A 26,675-nucleotide genomic window follows, 5' to 3' on the forward strand; every position below is an offset into this window, starting at 1 on the left:
TTTGATCCTGACCTTGCCTCATGATCGTTATGAATATTATACTGTATGTATTTAGATGAAAATGCTGTAAAATATAACCCTTGGGATGTTTTATCCATCGGGGCTACTTATATAAGCTAAGAAGGGTAGCGGTTATGACACAACGGAAAGGATTTTGTAATAAATGTAGCTAACCAACGTGAGCCGAGCCGCAAAGGTAGGCTTAGTGCGAAGCTGAATTGTACAGTATAATATGTTATGTACCTGTGCTGTATTTACATAATACGTCGATTTTATACTAGTTATATAATTCATATTCTCGCTAGAAAATAGGTTTAATTTTAGGAGAAATAATTAAACGTTGGCAACTTTTACACATTAATTTCTATTATATGTCATGTATGTATTTTTATATTATTTTTTGACGTATTGCTCACTCCTTTCAACAACGTCATATATCAAAAAACTTGATATTTCAGGAGATCGTTTTTAAAAGTTTAAAAATATAATAAAGTGTATTAAAAATAAATATCAAGCCACTTATTAAACTTTTTACTGTGCAACAGATTATTTTAGGTAAAATCTGAATGTTTTTTCTCCATTTGAAAAATATTAAGTATATTTTAAAAAATAATCAAACAAAATCTTTTCCACAAAATGCAAAAACAACACTTTCTGCCCTGTAGCGGGTAAATACCAAGTTAAAAATATGCCGCTTTTGCTGGGATATAGTACATTTTGTGGGCATTTCGAAAACATGCACAACTGAAAATTGACGATTTTTGATGTATGACGTTGTTGAAAGGAGTGAGCGATATAGAATGATATGGAAGTCTGGGTATTTACGGCGCTTACGACCGTCATGAGCTGGTTTAAGAGATTACTTTAAATATTACACTTTAAATATAACATACGTAACATCAACCAATTCTACCCATGAAATATGAGGAGATGTATGAATGTGGAAGAGCAAAAAACATTTGCAATGACAGAGTGGTGTAGCGTGCAATTCTCTCTACCTACCCCTGCAGGGAAGCGGCGCGAACTAAATAGATGTTTGGAATCAGCGTGAATTTTTTTCTTGAATTAATCATTTTCATTCGTGATAAGAAAAAAATCATCCATTCAAACCTCCTATATTTTCTTTCATAACAGTCAGTTTTATTGGAACACCCTGTACGTACTTAACAGAGTATTTTGCTTGATTTTCATATACATGAATCACCCGATGTGACGTCACCAGTTGAGAGGATCATGTACGGAATTGGGCCAATAGCAGCCGAGTTTCTGGATGGATTTAGTGTCCCGATATTCCCGGAGCGGGATGATGGATTTGGTCCACACTTTGGGGATTATTGTATCCTTATGGTATTAGTATAAAAGAGAGAACGATATTTTTACAACAGCATTTTTTATTTGATGGGAAAAGATGAAATATATATTTGAAGTGAGTATTGAATTGAGCTATGAATTTTGTCAGATTGATGATTTAATAAAAATTCATCTCATTACCAGTATATCGGAATGGGAATGCAGGAGGAATATTAACACTTTATGTATGTGTCTGTGCACGTATGTATGTGTGTATATATATATATATATATATATATATATATATATATATATATATATATATATATATATATATATATATATATATATATATATAACGAAGCACAAACATAATTATTTCATAAATATACTATAGATGTCTTATTAATATAACAGTTTACCAGCGAAAATATCAGTTTTTGTGTACTAAGTAATATCTTCCAATCCTTACATTTTTATCTTGGACTTTTATCAACATCCAATGGTCCATAGGCCACTGCCTCAGGTCGTTAATTACGCAAAGCTGAGGCGATTAGTATTACGCTTCAGGTACCTCATAATTTCTAAACTTTATAAATTTTACGATCTCAAAAGTATTGATGTAATATTTTCATCGTAACTGTAATAAAAGTTCTGAGCACTGTTATGAAAGTAGTCAAAATGTCAAATCCGTCGGGCCAATTTAAAGTTAAATCCCCATAAGAAATGGGATTGAACACCAACGGGAAATGCAGCCGAACCAACAGCTTAAATCCCTTAACTTGACAATGCAATTCAATCAGTTTCCGTACTTTGCCAATACTGAACATTCGAACGATATAGGTCATCTACTATAAATGAATATAGACATGGCTGTTAAAATTACTGAATTTAGAAGAAAATGCTTCACGATTTCGTGGAATTGTAAGCAATATGTTTTTTTTTTATATTAATATTTATTACATATCGTAGTCATACAGGAGAAAGTGACCAAGTGCATTTTTTACAAAAGCGTGATCATTGACTATTTGATATCTTACTAGCTTAATATTGCCCTGAAAACTTGGAATTTTAAACTTGGAAGTATAATATATTGACTTGTTAAAAATGACTAACTGCATTGATGTTTATTTTCTTGCCAAGCAAAAGTGACTTAAATGGCCCTCCTGAGCATTTTACGTTTTGTTAGTTGGTCATTTTCTCCTGATGATTTCGTGTATTTGGGTAGTATGTTTTCTAGGGATGGAAAGATTGATAAAGATATAGAAAGGAGAGTGAATGCTGGGAACAAAGTGAACGGTGCACTGAAATCAGTTATAGCAAATAAAAACCTATCAGCGGAAGCTAAACTGGCAGTGCACAACGGAGTCCTGGTTCCAACTCTAATGTATGGAAGTGAAACATGGAGTTGTCAAAAGAAGGATGAAAGTAGACTGAATGCAGTCGAAATGCGATCTCTCAGAAGAATGTGCGACAAAACGATGTATGATAGATATGCGAATAGTGAAATAAGGAAGGAATGCAAAGCTGAGATAAGCCTTATCGATAAAATTAAGAAAGGTGTGTTGAGATGGTTTGGACATGTGGAACGAATGAGTGACGAAAGAACGGTAAAACAAATTTATGAGGCGAATGTTAGCGGGAAAAGAAGCAGAGGAAGACCGAGAAAAACATGGCACGATCAGGTATGCCAAATACTTGAAAGTGGTCAGGTTAGGAGTCGTAACAATCGGCGGGTATGTATGAGGAGATGCATGAACGTGGAAGAGGCGAAGAATGTTTGCAAGGACAGAGTGGTGTGGCGCTCTATTCTCTCTGCCTACCCCTGCGGGGAAGCGGCGTGATGGTTACTTAGTTAGTTAGTTAGTTCATTTTCTCCTGTACGAATACGATATATGAGGTGTCTTAATTGAAACGTTGTATATTTTATATATCAAAAGCATTATTAACGTTGTGGTATGATAATATAACACTCTCCTTATCATTCATCGTTCCCTTTGTGTGATACCACTTTTGAAAACACTACTTCGTGACCATCGGTTTCGGGATAATCATTCCATTATCAGATCAAATGTTGATGAAAATGAAATTATTACGGTCTGACATTTATCTTTCTAGATTCATTCGTCTTCTTTCTCTCTTTCAATTTTTATTTTTGTATAAATTTCAGACCGAAACAATTTCATTTTAATCTACATTTGATCTGATGATGACAAATGATTATTCCAAAACCGACAGTCACGAATTATTGTTTTTTGGTATGACACAAAGTGAACGATGAATGAAACTTAGTATCTTAATATTATTTTTTGACATCTCATCAAAGATGAAGAAGAGTATGGAAGTCTGAGCATTTACGGGGCTGACGACCGTCATAGGCTGGTTTAAGTGATCACTTTACACACGTGTAACATTCACCAATTCTACCCATTATTGACAACCACACGACTCAAATTCTTGGAAGTTCTGTATATATTAACCAATTTAGAAACCTTGTTCTTGAATCACTAGAACTTCACTAGAGACATCTATTGGTGAGATGTAAAGAAGCTTTTTACTAAGCAGAAACTCTTATATTAATATGTGAGGTCCGAATCCTGGATTATAATCACACACATGAGAAACGCCAGAAAATACCATTTTCATTTTTATTATTTAAGCTTATAGTATCTTAATGTCCAATAAGAGAAGCTATATACTTCATATATTTTCAAATGACAGAAACACGATCTGACAAAATTCCACACCTATCAAAATTACAACTAACAAATAAAAGGAATCCTACAACAGTGCATATTTACATATTTAAAAAAAATCCTACTTTATAGATGTTCAATAATGGGCAGAATGGAGAAGAGTCTTACATATATTTCGTGAAGATTTAGAACCCGGGACCTCTAGAACAGTAGACAAGCGTGCTGATTATTACACTACGGAGGCGGAAATTAATAAAACGGTTTTATTTTTTTTTGAAATGCTACTCTTTTACTTATAATTTTAATCTAGTAACTAAAAGATTCTGAAAGAGTCCTTTCGGCCTCTAAAATATATAATAAATAATAAAACCCCTATCTGCACCCCAATGGTGCATAGGGCACTGCGTCATATAAACGCAGTGTTATCTTGATCGTTTACACATGAAGGAAAGGTGATCAGCCCTCCGCTTCAGGTAGGTACCAGTCCAGGGTAATATTGAATAAATATGACAGAGAAAAAATCACTTATATTTATTTTACCCCCCTTGGGAATCGAACCCGGGACCTCCAGAACGGTAGCCGAGCGTGCTGACCATTACACTACGGAGGCGGACAAAATATATAAGGTTCTAAAACAAGGCTTGTAATTTGCAAGCAATGTAGAATGTGTTTCCGCCTGTTTTAAAAAGAGTAAAACAATACTTTTTGCGGAGCCTAATTTATATTCCTTCCGAGGACTTCCTTCCTTTCCGCCAAAAGGTAGCCGAAAGAAATGTGAAACATAATACTTCATCCGTACATACAATAGTGCGCTCATAAAATATGTACGTGGTTTGCTGGTATGAAAGGAAAGAAGGAAGAAACGCCGCATAAACCAAAGCCTTACATATTTATTATTTCATCGGTGCCTACTCCGGTAACCTACATAGGGAGAAGTCTGATATTCAGTCATTTACGATAATATTTTCTATCCCCGAAGCCGTAAAGTTACTGTGTCTAATACCCAATGTCTAACCACTGCTTTTGCTTGTTTTCTGAACCTACATTACAATATTGATTGGATTACACATGTGATGGTTTTATACGTTGAAACGCTTCAGCGATACTTGATTCGACAAGAACCTTGTCATCATCAGGGTTTATTAAATTCTAAAATATTAAAAACATTTAAATACTCAAAATTAATAACATTCCCTTACCAAAAACTTCCACACACTAATTAATTATGAGTATTTTAATGTTTTAGAATTTAATAAACCCTGATGATGACAAGGTTCTTGTTGAAACTGGTAGGTTAAGTGTACTAACAATAAAAAGGAGGTTAAAACAAAGTTGTAGTTTATAAAATATACTACAAAGTATCTGCGAAAAACATTCAAGAAAACAAAACAAAAATTAATTTAAAAGGACAGCAAATTTCTACCATTTCTCCGTGATTAAGATTTTTGACTCTTCTCTATATATTATAACATCGCAAAATACTTATGACTAACTGAGAAAAAATCACTGATTTAAATCATTTTCCCTGGAAACCAAACCCGAAATCTTTAGCTCGGTAGCTAAACGTGCTTACGCTCATTAAAAGAAATATATTTATTTACTTATTTAAACTTCATGTACACAAAAAAATAAGTACATTGGCGGGCTTATTGCTTAAATGTAATATCTTCCAACCAACCAAAAACAGACTAGTGATATTGATCAAAACGTTTGATACCATATATATCTGTTTGCAATCAGAGGGTAGATAGTACTTGAACATTAAAAAAACATAAATTACAAAAGATGATAATAAGGAGGGCAAAGGAAAAAGGGAGTTAAGGGAAGGAGGTAGAGGGGAAAACTAAGTGAGGGGGTTTGATGGACAGTTAGGATTCTAAAAATAAATAGAAATATCTCCGACGTTTCTTAAAAGTTATTAGAAAAAGTGCATTTTTTACAAGAAGAGGTAATATATAGACTTTATAAAATAAAAACAACTAAGTGAGGGGGTTTGATGGACAGTTAGGATTCTAAAAGTAAATAGAAATATCTCCGACGTTTCTTAAAAGTTATTAGAAAAAGTGCATTTTTTACAAGAAGAGTTAATATATAGACTTTATAAAATAAAAACAACTTTGTTTTAACCACATTTTATTGGTACACTTTTTCCAACTGGTTTTGACAAGAACCTTGTCATAATCAGGGTTTATGTACTAATTTTAAAACATTATCGTTTAATTCTAAAGTTGTTTTATTTCATAAAGTTTATAAAATGTGCCACAAAGTATCTGTGTATAAAACATTCAAGAAAAGACGTAATATTGTATACAGCACTTTAAAACATATTTCTTTTGATTGATCTGAGAAACCTATTCAAATTCATCCAAGTAATAAATCTACGAAGCTCCATGAATAAATTGATGTCAAGAAAATAGAAATAAAGCTAGTCTGCGGATTAAGAAATTAATATCCTTTGGCAATGCAAATAGAGCTAAATAAAGCGCCAGGGAACAATGCCAAGCGAAGAGCAACAAGTTCGCTAGTGCCATTACCACCAGTACTTTTAGGAAATTGTCAACAGTTGTGAATTATCATGAACAACTTTCGCGACATCGAAACGTTCGCTTTTTGTTCTTCAATATGCAGATATCAAAACGAAATTCTACTGTTGATATTTGTTGGGCTACTTACTGCACGACATATCGCCAACTTTAATGAGTTATTGAATTATTTTGAATCGGATGTTGTGTAATGAATAGTGCCACGGACTATCGGAGGCTTGTTTTACATGCATCGGAACCCGGATTATTTTACATAGAAAACGCCTGAAAATCTGATTTCCAATTCTTATGGAGCTTGTACTTAGACCAATTATTTTACTCAAAAAGTGTGTACTAATACTTTAACTGTTCACAAATCTGGGTTTCACCACTTATGAATTATTTAATAAAAAAAGATTTCTCAACATAGAATTTCCCGATATTGATCATACACGTATGACTTCCAAAATTTGACTATTGTTTCTGTCAATCATGGGTAGAATGATGTATGTTACACGCGTGTAAAGTGATCACTTCACCAGCCTATGATAGGTCGTAATCCCTGTAAATACGCAGACTTCCTTATTCGTTTTCATCTGTTAAGATGTCAATAAGTAAAATAATTTCCAAGTGTAGAAACCCAGATCTGTGAACAGTATTTGATCACTCTCAAAATTGTATCTATGTATATATATATATATATATGTATGTCCGCCTCCGTAGTGTAATGGTCAGCACGCTCGGCTACCGTTCTGGAGGTCCCGAGTTCGATTCCCAAGGAGGGTAAAATAAAAATAAGTGATTTATTTAGTGTAATATTTATTCAATACTACCATGGACTGGTACCTGAATCGGAGGCCTTATAACCTTTCCTTCATGTGTAAACGATCAAGATAACACTGCATTTATATGACACAGTGCCCTATGCATCATGGGGGTGCGGATAAGGGTTTTATTTATTATTATGTATATATATATATATATATATATATATATATATATATATATATATATATATATATGTATATATATATATATATATATATATATATATATATATATATATATATATATATATATATATATATATATATATATATATATATATATATATATATATATATATATATATATATATATATATATATATATATATATATATATGTATATATATATATATATATATATATATATATATATATATATATATATATATATATATATATATATATATATATATATATATTAAACGCAGTATTTAGTTAAACAAAGTATCTGATTTTGACGTTTACTGGATACTTTATACGCCTATAGTTACAAATTAAGAATCTAAATATAAAATTTCCTGGAACGTGAGCTATTATTAATTAATATGAGGGTGATTAATTACGCGGAGAAATGCAAATAGGGGTGGAAGGGAAAAAGGAAAGTGTGGTATCGAGTTTTTAGCGGGAATATTCCAATTCTTGGAAGTTCTATATATATGAACCAATTTAGAAACCTTGTTCTTGAATCACTAGAACTTCACTAGAGACATCTATTGGTGAGATGTAAAGATCTTTACTTTATTTGAGTAGTGTGGTTGTCAATAATGGGTAGAATTGGTGAATGTTACACGTGTGTAAAGTGATCACTTAAACCAGCCGATGACGGTCGTCAGCCCCGTAAATGCCCAGACTTCCATATTCTTCTTCATCTTTGATGAGATGTCAAAAAATAATATGAAAATAACTCCTGTAATTGGAGATAATCCAGATTTTGTGAACAAGTATTTGGACACACTCAAAATGCTGTAACTGTTTATTAATTAATTGATTAATTAATACACGTCACGTAATGTTACCTAAGACTTCATTCAATTTTACGATAAAGTGAAAGTATTTTAATTATTGTTGTATTTCAAAATATGAATTCACTTACTTTAAGGGCCTCATCATGCGATATACCGGTGAAAGGGGTGCCATTAACTTGCAATATTGAGTCTCCGGGTCGAAGCCCAGCGCGTTCTGCGACAGATCCTTCTTCAATTCTCGAGATGTAAACGCCAACTCCTGTAATTAATAAAACAATTTTAGCGCTTATATAAAATTTGCATCGTACAAAAAATAGATATCTAACCATCTCCATACTTTTGAATGAACAGGCAGAGAGGATAGAATACCCCATCACTCAATGGAGAAACCCAGATTTTTACACACCTAAAAAAAACACTAAAAAACACAAAGCCTTTGTTGAAAATTGTGCACTTTTTGAAAAAAAAAATAGTGAGATTTATTTAAATATACTTTTTGATCATATGCATGCGAGTTCTGTTATATATTATAAATAACTTTAAATACATATGATCCCTAGATTATACGTAAATTAATGATACACCTTTCTTTCTATATCATTCAGAACCTTGCATATGGTAGCCAAACAAGGACATAGACAAACAAATTAGTATGGTTATTCTAAAATTCAATTGTGACACAGCACACGAAACTCTTACTACATTCAGGGTAAAGAAAACGATTCATCCTATCTACATGTCAATCTCTTTTAAGAGAAAAAGTAAACCAAATATCTTAGCATCTTCCTCCGATTTATGGTATATGACAATACTTGTTTATATCTGAGTAATCTGAGAGTTATGGTATTCAAGTGAACTCATTTAAGTCTGTTAGTTACTTGCCATAAAAGTGGTCAAGTGAATTTTTATTTCCCATTCTTACACAGGTTCTATGCGCGATCGTAAAATTCAGAGCTAAATAATTGTTGGGGTTAGCAGGAAGAGTAAAACATCTTTCACCATCATTTGTCAAGTGGATGAACATAAAAATCCTATAAATTTATGTCTTCAGCTCCCAGACCATAACTTCAGAACGTGAGTAACACGAGTACGTGGAGTTTCTCTGTGGAGTGTGTCAATTTATTGGCTGAGGTAGCTTATACGAAGGCTAATAAAGTTTTTTTTTTTTAAATTACGTTTTAGTATTTTTGAAGCCTCCGGCTGAGTTCACACTGATAATAAAAGGGAGTCAGTGGTAGTAAACTAATTTTACTTAAAAAAAATCAATTATTATTTATTTCTAATTTCATTAATTGATAATGTCACTTTGTGGTAAAATCCCTCTTCAACCTTCAACGTCTCAAGGACCCAACTCCAAAATTTAGAATTAGCTTCACATACGATGTTTGAAAATGATAGCGTTTGAAAATGTTTGGAATGCATCGAAACACGTGTCACAGTACATTTTAAGAAATAGTGGTATTTACTAAGTAAAACATTCATTTTAAAAAAATTACCCCCCCTGGGAATCAAACCCGGTGACTCCATCAAAATAGACAATTATTTACACCTGTAACTATGACGGAGAAAACTGTTTAGTACACATATTAGTTTTCGAAAGCATACATTATTCTTTTAAGTTCGCTTTTATTGTCATTACTCGCGTAAAATCCTTCGAGCAAAGGGAAAGATGAGAGCACTAACCCGCTTGTAGTTCTTGCATTTACTAGTGCATACATACATAGGTAGGTAATTTGAAAAGTTTCCAGCGGAGCTTTTAGCACACATTGTTCAGCGAACTGCCAGAACCTCACCTCATAACACGGCTAACTTCAACAGTTGGGACTTCACGTGCATAAAGTACTCTGCTTTGTGTGCCAACTAGGAGGCAGAACGTTGCAACGAAAAATTATTTAAAATTTAAAACGGACGCTAACTTTTGTAATGATTAAAAAACATATTACTATTTTTTTCTTGAATGTTTTCCACAGATACTTTGTGGCACATTTTATAATATCTTTATAAAATTAATAGACTTTGTTTTCACCACTTTTTTTAATTCATATATTTCAATCTACCGGTTTCAACAATACATTGTCATCATCAGGGTTTATTTTAAATATATAAAAAAAATTAAAAAACATCAAAAATATTAAAATATTTTCACAAAAAAAAAGTTCCACACATAAACTTCACTCCTTAAAAAAAAATCCACTCCATAAAAATCCTAAATCTTAAAATAACATTAAGGATTTTCATGGAGTGTGTGGAAGTTTTTTGTTTTTTTTTGTGGAAGTATTCTAATATTTTTAATATTTTTAATGTTTTTTTTTTAAATTTAAAATAAACCCTGATGATGATAATGTACTGTTGAAACCAGTAGGTTGAATTACATGAATAAAAAAAGTGGCGATTAATTTTATAAAGATATTACTATTTCATCCAGATTTTTAGAATTAGTTGATTTTTTATGTGTCTAATGTTTAGAAGTTAGCAACTCTGCGCATCTTATTTTTTAAAAAGTCTAGAAGTCGTTCTTCTCCTTAAATCCTTATCAACACCCAGATAGTGTACATTGCACCAAATTGAATCGATGCAATGTTAACTTTATTGCTAATGCATGAAAGCAAGGTGATCAAGTCCTGCACTTCAAATTCTCGGTTAAAGGGGTGAAAAATAATTTATAGGATACAAATGGCGTAAGTGAAGTAGCTCAGGATAAAATGAATCATTGATATAAGGGAAAGAAGATTTTAGGGAGCATGGTAAGACATGCAGAATGGTGGCAATGACTAGGATATATGTTGCATACATATGGAGAACACAGGACTTTCCGATGCATGTACAAATGTACAATAGAAAGAGTTGCCTACCTACAGTTTCGGGTTCACCCATATATTACTTAAATTTAAATACAAAAATCCATTTCTACAATAAAATTATAAAAAAATTATACTTAAAATCATTATCATCACTTCAATATTATCATTACTATAACACACTACTTCATCATGGTTTTCAACCCCTGCCTTGTTGTTTTTATATCATTATTTGTCTTTGTATATAACGTAAAACGTAAAATTTCGTTTAGCCTTCCGACAGTCTGATGGTGTCAATAACGACGAAACTCAGTCACTAGTGAAATCAAATAAATTTGGAAAAATCGATATAGTTCTTATTTTATTATATGAAATGCAGTTCCACTAAGAAATGTCAGTATAAAATTAAAAACCAATAGACTAATATTAAAAATTTGATCTTTAATGTACGGGGACCGACTTATGAATTGCATATTATACGTCGTTCAAATGATTTTGTTATTTATGTATTATCTTAGCTTATATCTTGTATAGCGAAACCACGTTCAATGAAACTGCGGATGGCGAGGGACGCCTATACTGAACAATGCGAAATGTTGAAATTTCCTGAAACTCACAATCCTCCTTCCGAGAATCTGGGGCAAGTAACTAAAGTGACAAAGCCAGTTTTGCATTACAAATTTTCTTCACTGTCAAATCCAATAACAGGTTATAAGAGAGAATTCTGCTCGCGACACATTTATCTTGTTAACATTAATAATTCCCTGCGCCGAACAACCTGATTACTTCGTCCGCATTTCAGTCACTCAGCCTCTCCTAGTCAGTGGTTGAATATTGGATCTTAGGCATTGATTTAAAATTACAAATTCAGCGACAAAAACAAAAAAAACTATCAAAATATTTGTAATAAAAAGAAAAAATAATATTTTTGTATCATAGACACATATCCGCTAAACAGCACAGCAAGATGATAAATTAAACGTACAAGACGTGTCTTTGTATATGAAATTGAACAATGTGTTAATAATGTTAGGTTCGCTTATACAAATTAGCAATACAAGTATTTTTTGTATACACATCAAACAACTTTATTAAGCTTGACTCTTGAGTCAATCTAATATCGAAAAATTGTTAAAGCAATTTTGAGAATTGTTTTATTTTAAATTAATAAGATTTTTTCCTTACGTAGTTGCTCTGAAATTTCATGTAATAATGTAAATTACAAAATCATAAAAATGAAAAAAAAATATCACAAAAATATTGAATGATTCAATGTTAAGGAGATTAAAATTATAATACTTCCCCAAACATTTCTAGTTGACAATATAAATGATTTCTCCTAAAACAATCACGTTTATCTCCAAATAGATTTTATATTATCCATAAAGGTTGTAATATACCTAAGTGATTTTTTTAATCCGCCCAGTATGTATAGTATCAGATTGTGTACAGTTTTTTGTCCATATTTAAAAAAATCATAATTCAGACCTTGCAAACAAATAGAAAGAGTCATTGCTTAATAAAAGCTTTCCCATTCCCAACGTAGATAGCTGTTGTAAACTCACATTCACTGTGTTGTAAGTTTGATCAATATATCTAGTTCCAAAAGTTCCAAAAATTGAGTAGTTTGGTCAATCATGGGTAGAAATGGTGAATGTTACTTTATTTATTTTGTATTATATTTGTTTGGGAATAAGCTTGTACATAAAAATATAAAAAAATGTTACATTGATAATGGTAAAAGCCAATTTAATAATCCTACATACAAATATGTTATGAATAATGTTGTATTTTAAGAGAGAAAAAAGAGAAGATAGGATAAGTGTGTGAGAGTGTATGTGTGTGTCTGTGTGTATGAGTGTGTGTGTAAGTGGGAGTTAAAGTGTAAGGGTATGGTATAAAATGGAATATGCAGGAAGGAAAATACGTATGTAAGTGATAACACTTAACCAAGCTTATGACGGTCATTGGCCCAGCCTTTCATATTCTTCTTCATTTACAACATTTTGAGTGTGTCCAAATACTTGTTCACAAAATCTGGATTATCTCCAATTACAGGAGTTATTTTCATATTGTTTTTTGACATTTCATCAAAGATGAAGAAGAATATGGAAGTCTGGGCATTTACGGGGCTGACGACCGTCATCGGCTGGTTTAAGTGATCACTTTACACACGTGTAACATTCACCAATTCTACCCATTATTGACAACCACACTACTCAAATTCTTGGAAGTTCTATATATATGAACCAATTTAGAAACCTTGTTCTTGAATCACTAGAACTTCACTAGAGACATCTATTGGTGAGATTATAAATGATTAAATTATTAAATTATAAATTACCTGGTCAAATTATAAGCTTAATAATAAAAATGAAAATGGTATTTTCTCGCGTTTCTCATGTGTGTGATTATAATCCAGATCTCACATACTGATATAAGAGTTTCTGCTTAGTAAAAAGCTTCTTTACATCTCACCAATAGATGTCTCTAGTGAAGTTCTAGTGATTCAAGAACTTCACGTAAAGATCAAGTAAAGTGATCACTTAAACCAGCCTATGACGGTCGTCAGCCCCGTAAATGCCCAGACTTCCATATTCTTCTTCTTCATTAATGTTGAGATGTCAAAAATGCTTAAAAAATTAAGTCTATATTTCTATATTCCATCACTGTGCATCTATTCTAAGAGTTTATTGCGCCTATTTTTATTTCCTCCTTTTCGGATTTGGAGTATCAAGGGATATCTTTATATTACTAATGGATCATCGAGTTTAAGATATCGGTTTTCTGTTTGAAAGGGAAAAGGCTAACCGAAATCTTTTGATGTGCTAGTAGAGCCTCAGTCTTATAGGTAGAGCTTTAGGAAGTGAAGCTTAATGAGTACGCGAGATGGGGGATGATTGAGGGTCGCAATAGAGGGAGAGGAATGCGCTCGGTGCCGAATTATGTAGGAAACCTTTTCTGTAAAAAGTGAAACGATTTTAAAATTAAATTACTTTGTGAGCCTTTGCCATCTATACGAATTTTTGCGTCATTATTCTTTATAACCAACTAGCTAACAAAACATCATGGCACTTCTCCACAGGGGTAGGCAGAGAGAATAGAACGCCACACATATATATCTTTGCAAACAATATTAGCCTTTTCCACATTCATGCATCATCTCGTACATACACGCCAACTATTCAGACTCCTGACCTGGCTTTCATGTAATTTAAATACTTGATCATGTTTTGTTTTCCTCGGTATTTCTCTGCTCCTATTTCCAACTTCATACTCTTGACAAATGTGTTTTACTTTTCTTTCTTCACTCATTTCAACACACCTCTATTAATGTTATCGACAATGCATTCGTTCCTTATTTCACCATTCGAACGTCTATCATATATCGTTTTGCCGCACATTTGTCTGAGGGATCGCATTTCAACGGCATTTAATCTACTTTCTTAAAAATACTGAGTTTCTTCTTACATTTCCTTATTTCTAACATACGAGACTCCTAATATGTAGAAATTATCACGATTTCTCAACAACTAAATAAATATTAAATCATTCTCCTTATCATTCATCATTCACTTTCTGTTTTACCACTTTAAAAAACACTTATTCATGACTACCGTTTTCGGAATAATAATTATTCCATCCTCAGGTCATTGAAATCAAATTGTTACGGTCTGAAGTTTATACAAAAAAATAATATAAAGTTAGGTTATGTTAGGTTATTAGAGCGTTATGTTACCATACCACAAAGTTAACAATGGTTTTAACACACAACATATAAATATTCATATATATTATTTTCACTTTCAATTTAACGAGTGCAATAGAAAAATAAATTAAAGATATTAACCACTGGATATGTCATATCTAAAAGAAAACCAAGTTCTTGGTAGGACTTGAATAATATGTTCATTGCAAACAAAGAAGTCCTTTTGATCTGGTGGCTACGTATTAAATATATGTTGAATGAATTTTATAACTAGGAAATGGTTGTTTAACTGCTTTAAAGCTAATCACTTCTGCTTAATGAATGAAAACTTTTTAAGAGCTTTGGAATTTATATGTGAAGCCACTAGTATATCCCACTGGCTCTGAAAATGGGATGATAAATAGCGATAAGCTCCATTTGGTTTACTAAAAGGGATGAAAACGGACAAGACCACAAGATTTGTTTTGAAGTGAATCCACATTATAAACCCAGAGTATATCATAAAATAGTATTTCAACAAAGCGAATTTATTTTTATTTTTAAATTTTTAAGAAGAATGAGCAAATGAATGTTGAGAGTGAAATAAAAGTATCCAAGACATATCGCTTACTCCTTTCAACAACGTCATATCTCTCACTCCTTTCAAGAACGTCATAAAACAAAAAAAGTAGATTTTTCAGGAGAACGTTTTTAAAGTTTAAGGATATAATAAATGTATTAAAAATAAATATCAAGCCACTTATGAACTTTTTACTGTGCAACAGATCTTTTAGATAAAACCTGAAGGTTTTTTCTCTATTTGAAAAATATTTAGTATGTTTTAAAAAAAAAATTCTTCAATATGCAAAACAACACTTTCTGTCCTGTAGCGGGTAAATATTAAGTTTAAAATATCTGGCTTTTGCTGGGATACAATACATTTCTGGGCATTCCGAAAACATGCACAACTGAAAATGGGCGATTTTTGATATATGACGTTGTTGAAAGGAGTGAGAGATATGTAAGACCGATTGCCACATACGGGATAGGGACCTGAGCAGATACAGCGAGAACCAAATCTCTTCTAAGTACTTCAGATATGAGGACATCGAAGTGCATAACCGGAAACACGCTAAGAGACCGAAATAGCAACACGGAAATTCGAAAAATGTGTAGTACGGAGGATATATTATAGTCAAATAGGGAAGATAGAGAAGACGATTCTGGAATGCCCATATCAATAGAATTCAAGAATGTCAGTAGACTAGTTGAAGACTAGTCAGTAGACGAATTTGTCTTCAAGAGAACCCAGACTGAAGAAGACCGCCTAGAAGACCTCCAAAGTAAAGGCGTGATACAAATCCTTGCTATAAGAAGGAAAAAAAAAATTTTAAAAAATTATTTTGTTTCTATTTTACGCAATACTTATTCCTTAATAAAAATGATAAATGTGCAACAATTACAAAACCAAGATAAATACATGATTCTGTATATATTTTGCTTATTTTAAAAATGAAACATCTGTTTAATATCACTTATAATATTACTTCTAAGTGGAATTGTACAAGTGTTTAATTTTTTAAATAATCGATATATCATTCCAAAAGTTGAAGCCGAATCAATAAATAATATACTCGTATATTTTGCTTCGTGAAAAAGCTCTTTATTTTTGATTCCGTCCATTCTACAACCAAAAAAAAGTGATAATCAAATAATCGAGTATTGAGACCTCAATATTTCAAAGACCTAAAAAACGCAAGGGACTCGAGTTGAGCGTATAAATCGTGATATCTTTATCAGTCTGAGGAGTTTTTCTTGTGAAAGAGGGAAAAGTTTTTCCTAGAAAGTCTAGCGACACAGAGATGAATACCAATATAATACATATAGCATTATCTTCTCCCGCGCGACGCGTTATGCCCAAGCCGCCCGCAATATTGTAATATAATGTCACGGGACAGAAGCGGCCAACTTTTTAGATCGGCTTCACGTTCACTTAAAATGCAAATGAAATAATAATTTATCTCTTCTACAAATTACGAAACAGGCATTTATTTTCCATCTGCCTCATACAAAATTGGTCATAAAATTAAAACAGCACTGTATTTCAAATACTAGTCATTTTTAGAATCGAGCTGCGGGAAATTTAATAAAGTAACAAATGTATTTACTTTGTTAGAATACCTGCGTAAAATTACAGCGATAAATTGAAAAAAATATGTATAAAACGTAAATGTATGATAATACGAGTAGTTCCATCCAATTTATGAAAGAGCGAGTTATATGTTTTATTCTTAGTAGCCATTGATCAACACGGTCTTATTAACAGAGGTCAATATAACTATCAATACTTAAAATTACTTTTCTGTACATAAACCAAGTTGGTGCCATGATAATAGAGTTTGAAGTTGGAAAATGAACTAAGAAACCCTTATAACAAGTTTAGCTATAAAACAAGCAATACTCGTAGTATGTGCTTTTTCTCGTTCCCTTTTTTCTAAGTCACAATACGTACTAATTAATATAAAGACTAATTTTAAAATAAAATGTTCAATTAAAGATGTAAATTACCGAAAAGGCATTTGATGTAAATGAAATAAGTGTCGGGTTGAGGTCCCGTGGTTAGTGTCGCGGACTCTTAAGTCAGAGTTTCTCGGTTCGAACCCACTCTACCACAATTTGATACCTATTTCTAACAATAAGCCGCTTAGCTTCTTAACAGAAACAGTATGAGATCAAAATATTTGTGTAAATAGTAAACACACAAATATATTTTTTTAAATAAATAAAAATAAGTCAGTAAGGTAATAAAGATTCCTTAATGTAAAATTATTTCCTTTCCTTTATTAAGTACGATGTATGATAGATGTTCGAATAGTGAAATAAGGAAGGAATGCAAAGCTGTGACAAGCATTATTGATAAAATTAAGAAAGGTATCTTGAGATGGTTTGGACATGTAGAACGAATGAGTGAGGAAAGAACGACAAAACAAATTTATGAGACGAATGTAATTGGAAAAAGGAGCAGAGGAAGACCGAGAAAAACTCGGCACGATCAAGTATGCCAAATACTTGAAAGCGGTCAGGTTAGTCGAAACAATCGGCGGGTATGTATGAGGAGATGCATGAAGGTAGAAGAGGCGAAGAATGTTTGCAAGGACAGAGTGGTTAACCCCCTTATTTAGTACCCAAATCTTGCCGAACTTAATACTAAAGCAAAATCAAGAAAACCTACTTTGATTTATAAATTTTCGAAATTCGTCGATCGTGCAATTTAACATATTGTGTGTCTTGTTATGAAATATTGGTTTTCTGAAACCACTCGGGTCTTCCCGAAACCGAGGCCAGAAATTTAATTGACCTCCGTAATAAGAACATCAATAATAAGAAACTATTCTTCTGGGAAATCATGACTCAAGTTTTAGACTGACGTCAGAGAATAAAATACGGAGTTGTATAGCTCCGAATTCCAAGAACGAAAGCAATTTCTATTTATTAGCTGAAGGCACAAATTAATGCGGGCTGATAAGCAGTATTTTTGACATATTTAAAAAAAATATAAATACTTAATTTGCAAATGACATAATTGATACAAATCACTCATTTCACTCTCATAAATTAAAATTATTACATCTTGTGTTCCACATAAAGGCCAAATTATGAATTATTTAGAAAATTTAGAAATCCAAAAAAAACCCTAATTCTAGTAATAATTTATTAAATAATTTATTGTTTCAAAATTCTTCACCTTTGCTTTCCATGTTTCCTTTATATTCAAACTCCGCCCCCTTGACTAACCCCCTCCCCCAACTTACCCCTCTCCTTATTTATAGAACAGTTTTTATTTTATTTTATATTTTAGTTATTATTTAAACCTGATAATGGAAATTTAGCTCCCGAAACTAGTAGTCATTAATAAAATCAAGTGGTATAAAAACATTTTTCCTTTATCATTTTAATACTCACTAGCATAAATGATATCTTTATAAATTTAGATCCTTAAAAGGACAAAAAAGAAAATCATACTCATATTTGACTAAGGTTGTAGTTTAAAAAATCCATTATCCTTTTGGCTTATATTTTTTTATAAAATAAAATTAAAAAGACATGTTTTAAGTATTTTTATACTAAAGTGAATACTATAGTGAAATCTGTCATCGTAAGTGAGTTTATGGTAAAAGCAATATGTATTGTATAAAAACTCTACGTTGTACGTTTCCTTAAAGGTATGGTATTGAAATTATTTCTAAATTAAATGAAGTTCCTCAGGAAGTTTTACAAAAATCGGACGTCATATCAATTATAAAAATTTATTAGTCAAATTTTCGTTTTCATAAATATTCAACCTTTAATGTCACATGAATATGTTGTGCGAAAATTTTAGATTTTTCAGATATTGAACTGAAATGCACAATCAAAAAGTTTGCTGAATTCCTTGAATTAGTTGCGATTAGTCTTAAGGTCCTTGAAGAAATCGATTATAATGAAAATCTAATAGCGGCTAGTAATAATTCATGAATTTGGCGATCGCCTTATTGAAATGAATGATATTATAATAATTTTTTATCGTATCAATCTTCTATTGGACTTAAAATCAATCGCATCAAACGGTTTAATATTTAATTTGGTTCACCTGATTCATAATGTATTTAATTTTTTACAATGTCAACCATACAGTTTAGTTAACATATAATTTAATTCATTATATAAGCTGATTTTCAATGGATTTTTTTGTCAAAATAATAAAAAATCTTTATTTGTATATCGTAGTCATATATGAAGAAGAAAGTGACCAAGTGCATTTTTTACAAAAACGTGATTATTGACTATTTGATAACTTACTAGAATAATATTGCCCGGAAAAAATCCTACAGCGATTTTAAACTTAGAAGTTTAATATATTGACTCGTTAAAAATGACTAACTGCATTGATGTTTATTTTCTTGCCAGGCAAAAGTGACTTAAATGGCAGTCCTGAAAATTTTACGTTTTGTTGGTTGGTTACTTTCTCCTGTTAGTTAGTTGGTTGACTACAATATACTTAATAAATATCTAATTACGAGGCACGTAATTCACTTGAATCAAAATAATTACGTTTATGCATTTTTAGAATGCATATATATAAGGATTTTAATTAAGTACTTATTTCATGTAATTGTTTAAACCCCCAGTTTTAATAAACAATTTTTCACATCGTTCGTAAACCGGCTATAAAATATATTTTTTTAATGTGATTTTTTCTCGTATTATCATGTGGAATAATTTGTAAATGGATCACATTATTATATTAGTAAAATCATCAATTTTCTACTTATAAAAACAATGTCAAAGAGTTTCTATGTTCATCATTTCAACGATAAACTGAAAATAATCGAATCCCTTTCTTTTGATATAGGCAGACTTTTCATAAAATATCTGATAGAAAACTTCAAAAATATTTTAGTGGAGAAATTCGAAGGAACAATAACTTTCGGTAAAATCGAAATGTGTTAGTACCTCAGACACATACAGAAGAACGCCATTTCCAGCTCCGTTTTTTCATTTTTAGTATTTCGGTTGCCACGCGGTATATGAAGTATGTATGTATAATATATAGCTCCGCACGTCCAGCAGGTAGTATTTTTATCAACTTATACAGAAGTTTACGGTTTCATACTTTGTATAATATATGTACATTTGCGCCAATATAAATAAAGCTAAAAACTTCTTCTTCGAACCCTTATCCGCACCCAATGGTGCATAGGGCACTGCATCGTATTGACGCAGTGTTATAATGATGGTTGAAAAAAAAAACAAAACTCAGGTTCTGTTGTATAACAATCCACTATTTAATAACGTTGATTTAACTGTATTAATTTAAATTGAAATAGCTAAATATTGTAAAGCTAAATATTGTAAGGACCAATTTGTACTTACAAAGGAGAAATTACAGCAGTCCCTTATACAGTAATAGGTACTCAAAAGAGAAAGGTAAAGATTGACTATCAAATATAACACCAAACTCCCTTTTTACACAACAACTAAAAGAACGAAAAGAAAAAGTTTATTCTAAGAACAAGATTATACTTATGACTTTATTGCATTTGAAAATGGGAATCAATTTGATGATGAGAGGGGATTGATTGGTACTTACATTAGGAATTAGTTGCAAGTCAAGCTACATATCGATTCCCAACCCCATTCAATATACTTTAAGTCGTTACTCCAAGAGAGAGCCTTATTTATGTAAAGCAAACATCACAGTCCTAGTTTACAATATTATGAAATATTTAACACCGATAAAGAAAGTGAAATTGTCGTGTTTATAGAAATACAGTAATATATTCAAATATTTTAATTTTTTCGGATGTCATATGGTATCAACACATTTTAAATTTACGTATTTTTTAAAGTTTATGAAAAACGCATGAAAAATACATAACTTTCGTTTGGTTGTAATTTCCAAGTCCCGAAAATATTATGAATATATTAGTTAACCCATAAATTTACTCGGCTATTAAAAATTGAAAAACCTTTTTTTTTTGTAGACTTGAATGTGTGTATATATATATATATATATATATATATATATATATATATATATATATATATATATATATATATATATATATATATATATATATATATATATATATATATATATATATATATATATATATATATATATATATATATATATATATATATATATATATATATCGTGGTAATATTTTTCTTTGTAAATTGAGTGTAAATAATATGTAAAGTGGGTGTAAAATAATAAAATAAACAATGTGTTGCTTTGTAATTAAAGAAACGACAGTAAAAGTTTATTCTTAATTAATCTTCAAAATATTTTTCTATCCATCTGATTCTGACAGTTCACAATATTAATTAATCACAATGTTTTCTATCTGATGTCTTTTGTTTATTCAGTGCGACGCATGCGACATCTGATGGTAGATTTGTAATATATGTAGGTACAAAATGTTTAGGTAGGTACCTAGGTATTTTATTACATATATATGTACATATATTAATATATATATATATATATATATATATATATATATATATATATATATATATATATATATATATATATATATATATATATATATATATATATATACAAATTTTAATGAGTAAATATTGATTTACATATTTTATTTATTTATTTATATATAAAAGAAATAAGTTAATTGGCAGGCTTATTGCTAAAATGCAATATCTTCCAACTTACCATATACCGACTAGTAATATTTATTGTTACACAAGAAATATGTTTTTTTAAAGTTGTACATAGAAAATATCGACCAACTTAAAATCAATATGCTTCAAAGAATAACTGATACTATCAAAATAACTCCAGTAACAGAACAAAAGAAGAAGTGAGATAAATGTTCAAAAGCTGCAGTAGGTAATAAAAGTTTTAAAGCCGTTTCTTACCCGCGAACTACGTACCGCCGCGACAGTCACGACCGTAGACCCACGGAACTGCACATACTCGCGAATTGTATACTCGCACATCCACCCTTACTGTATGAGCTGGTAGACAAAATTCTGAAACTTGCCGAATGTCACTTTTTGTTTGACAGTATAAAGAAATCGCTCAAAATGTCTACGACCATCCTTCTTACCGGCTACTAGACTTTTAACTGTGTAAAGATTCTACGCGTCGGACTTTTTCACTGACAAATCGATCAAGTTTGTTTAGTTAAGTGCGTGACACATCCAGTTAGTTAATATTTACTTGATAATCATGACGACAAATGGGCTTGGCTTCCGTTACTTAAACAACTCTTAATAATTACTAATCGGAGGGTGGTTTTTTTACCCGCTGAATTTTAGACGAAAAGCTCAAAAATAAAATGATACTCATTGTTGTTTAGCGATGTATATATATATATATATGAAAATATTATATACTTTCATATATAGGAGAAAGTGACCAAGTGCAGTTTTTACAAAAACGTAATCATAGACCGTTTGATATCTTACTAGCTTAATATTGCCCTGAAAAAAATCCCCAAGCGAATTTAAACTGGGAAGTATAATAAATTGACTTGTTAGAAATGACTACCTGTATTAATGTTTATTTTCTTGCCAAGCAAAAGTGATGGCCCTCCTAAACATTTTACGTTTTGTTAGTTGGTCACTTTCTCCTGTACGACTACGATATACGTATATTATATAAATATACATGTACATATACACATAAATATATTAATATATACATATATATATATATATATATATATATATATATATATATGTATATATATATATATATATGTATATATATATATATATTTATATATATATATATATATATATATATATATATATATATATATATATATATATATATATATATATATATATACATAATAATGTACTGAAATATATTACTGTAAAATAATGTACTTGACTTATGCATGGCACAAGGACAGAGACAAATATTAAAACAAATTTAAAACAATTTAAAATGTAATTTCAGGTTCGTTCACTTAATTAGAATTTAAACGAATATTAAAAAATTTACGTGCCAAAGCAATATTTTAACAAATTGCATAAAAGTACTGTTTTTGTATAGTTAATTAGCGTAATTACTGATTGTTAAATCGCTAACGAACTAATTAAACGCTGGCTTTGAATATCCGCAATGTGTACTTTGCATTAGTAGGTGAGTGCGAGTAGAAAATGAGGCTGTCAATGGTTAAACCTGTCTAATCCATATTTTTAAACATGTAAAATATGCCATAAAAGAAAAAATAAACATCTCTTAAACTAAATTATTAGAAAACTAAATATGTGATACAGCAAAATTCACCTAATTTTTTGTCAGAATAGCTCGATTTGATTATCAATAATTTAAATAAATAAATAATAAGGTACCTTTATTGAATTAAAAAAGGTAAAAAATATTTATATATATATTTAATTATGGGCGATTATTCCCCTCTGTGTGTTTGTGTGTGTGTGTGTGTAGGTGGGTGGGTGGGTGGGTGGGTGTGTGTGTGTGTGTGTGTGTGTGTGTGTGTGAGTGTGTGTGAGTGGGTGTGTGTATTAAATTCCGTAGTTTATGTGAGTATTTACATAAATAAATAATATTATTAAGAAATATTATATAATGTCCCTTTTCTTTAAAAACTGTGATCGTATATGAAGTTTCCTTATGACATCATTAATTTCCTGGTAATACTGAATGATGACCGGTTTTAAGATCCTAAAAAAGATAGAATTCAAAGTCCTGACGTGAAGTATATTAAAGTTATCTTCACTCAGTAGTTACCGTAACAGTAATTGCAGTCTTGATATAATTTAATTGTGTAAAAAATAAGTCGGCTAAACCAGACATCTTCATTTTTATACAGATAAGATGAATTTTAACGTAAAACATTTTTGAAAAGTTTTTAGATTTTTGAATAACGAAATTATTCATCAAATTCAATGCACGATAAAGTATAAAGGATAAGACGTCTTTTGTTACGACCCGCCTCAATGTACGTAGTAATTTGTGTTTGTTTAGGGAACGGCATAGGGAACAGTACGACGTTTTCAATTAACTGCCGAGTTACGAGAAGGGAGCTTTACTATTTTTAGGTATCATTAAATAGGAACGAAAGGCTCAGCTTTGAAAGGAAGAAGGTTGGTCGGGATCGATGTTGCTTGTTTATTTATTTAGGCGCTTGGGATCGGACGACGCTGGCGGTCTTCCGGGCCAGAACATCCAACGGCCAAATGGTCCGCTTATTTAACTTTGAGCAAACTTTCATTTTGAATCGCTGATTGCTTTTATAGTTATCCTAGGACCAGGGATAATATTTTCTATACCTTTGTCAGTAAACTTTGGAAACTCCGTTGAGATTTAATGGATTGCGTTGTTATTTCAAGTACTTACTTGCGCATTTCCACGTTTTATCTATTTATATATAGGTCAGTTGTATTTGTTCAAAATATTTCGTAGTACCAACTACCAAAACGTAAAATGTTCAGGAGGGTTATTTAAGTCACTATTGCTTGGAAAGAAAATAAACACCAATGCAATTAGTCACTTTTAACTGGTCAATATATTATACTTCAAAGTTTAAAATCCTTTGCGTTTTTCAGGGCAATATTAAGCTAGTAAGATATCAAATAGTCAATGATCACGTTTTAGTAAAACAATGCACTTGGTCACTTTCTCCTGTATGATTACGATTTATGTGTCCAAATCTGTATAAACAAATAATCTGGTCAAATTACAGGGTCCATAAAAATTGTAAATCATGCTTTGGGCGTCTCACAGTATGTAAAATAATCTATAAAATGCATCTATAAAAAAAGGGTCCCTGTTCTATAAAAGCTTTCTCAAACCATCTATAGATGGCTCCCGTGAACTCTAACATAAAGCATCATAAGATTAAAATATATGTACGAGTTCCAGAAATTTGGGTAGTGTGGTTGTCAATCATGGGTAGAATGGTAAATGTTATACGTCTGTAAAGTGAACCCCTAACCAGTTTACGATAGGTCATAAGCCCTGTAAATACCCAGACCATATTCTTCTTCGTTTATGTTGAAATGTCGATTGTATTCGAATTGACAACAGTATACTCAATATAAAATATAATGTGCCTCTTAAGGTGTACATATATATTCTAAGATGCTTAGTTTAACACAAATTTATGCATTGTATTGCAAATAAAATGATAAGCTAATAATGGAAATAATATTGTTTTTATAAAAACGTCAGTCAAGACACCAACAACAAAAATTGTGTATAAAACTTACGAGTTTTGTAATACAATTCAGTATGTATACGATTTTTATTTTTAGATTATTGTGTGTAAAATTTAAATACACAAACTTAAATATTGGTAAGTGAATTTATATACATATTTATTTATACTTACCCCTCTGGGAATTGAACCAGAAACCAGGATTTAAATAATAATAATTTTTATATACACGTAAAATATTCCAAAATAATAAGCAGATTAAAAAAAAAATTTTGGTCATATCAAAATATATGTTAGTACGAAGTTTTACATAAGGGAAATTTAGTAATTATATATTAACGTAATGAGTTGTCAGTGTAATCGATAATGGACTGTTCAAAGCAATCAAAAACGTCGTCAAAAATGAGAAATTCAACATGGCCAATGAATAATAATAAATCAAACAAGATAGTACATAATATTGTCATGATTACTAAACATTATTCTAATCTACGTGAATGTTATGTGAGAGTGAAATGAAGTGAAAGAGAAAGAGAGAGAGATAAAGAGTACTTGCTTTGTTTACCTGCATCTTTGCCACCCTTAACACAGATGCCAAAGCCATGCGTTCCGTCCGGAGTATCACGAGACATGGTGACGGTTCGGGTGGAGAGCTCGGGGATGTTCGGCGCGCTGCTCTGCAAGTAGGACCTGCCTTCCCGGTACCCCGCCTGCAATTACAACAACAATTAATACATTTACTCATTCAAAAAAGGAATGAGGTGAAAACCATAGAAGTTGCGAATAGTCAGTGCCGACCGCAGCTGCCAATATATAGCAGCACAATCAGAACTCTTCTGACAATAAAGGCCTGTGTATATGTACCATTTGTAATTAGAGGGCATTAGACATGGGGGACTTTAGTCTATTTTTCCTACTTTGTTTTAGCAAAGGAGGGCAAATGGTTGCTTTGCAGCACTGTAACTGAAAGGGTGTCTTCAAAATCTCCCACATTTTAATGGTTAATAAAAATGCATAACATATTCCGAAATAATGGTAGATTTCGTCAAGCTCAATTGTAATTTAACGTGTTTATATTCCGGCGCTGGTATAGCAGCAATTAATTGGCAAAATGGTATATATTAAGGCATTGAGAGCTCTTAGTAGATTTTTTAACTCTGGGATTTTTAAATACCCAAAATAAAACGTC

The 26,675-nt window shown here is 31.2% G+C and overlaps 1 protein-coding gene across 1 annotated transcript in view; it reads right to left on the reverse strand.

Moving 5' to 3' along the window:
* Nucleotides 1-26,675, reverse strand: part of LOC148305763 (whirlin-like) — a 74,283-nt gene that overhangs the window by 28,324 nt on the left and 19,284 nt on the right. Inside the window, exons 2-3 of the mRNA XM_088266194.1 lie at nt 26,052-26,196; nt 8,429-8,559 (exon numbers count right to left, since the gene is read on the reverse strand). Coding sequence (XP_088122320.1) covers nt 8,429-8,559; nt 26,052-26,196 — 276 coding nt within the window. The remainder of the gene's footprint in view (nt 1-8,428; nt 8,560-26,051; nt 26,197-26,675) is intronic.

Source organism: Brachycentrus maculatus, unplaced genomic scaffold (assembly GCF_059751285.1).
Source record: "Brachycentrus maculatus isolate JH-2025_06_01 unplaced genomic scaffold, ASM5975128v1 h1tg000263l, whole genome shotgun sequence".
NCBI classification, from domain to species: Eukaryota; Metazoa; Arthropoda; class Insecta; order Trichoptera; family Brachycentridae; genus Brachycentrus; species Brachycentrus maculatus.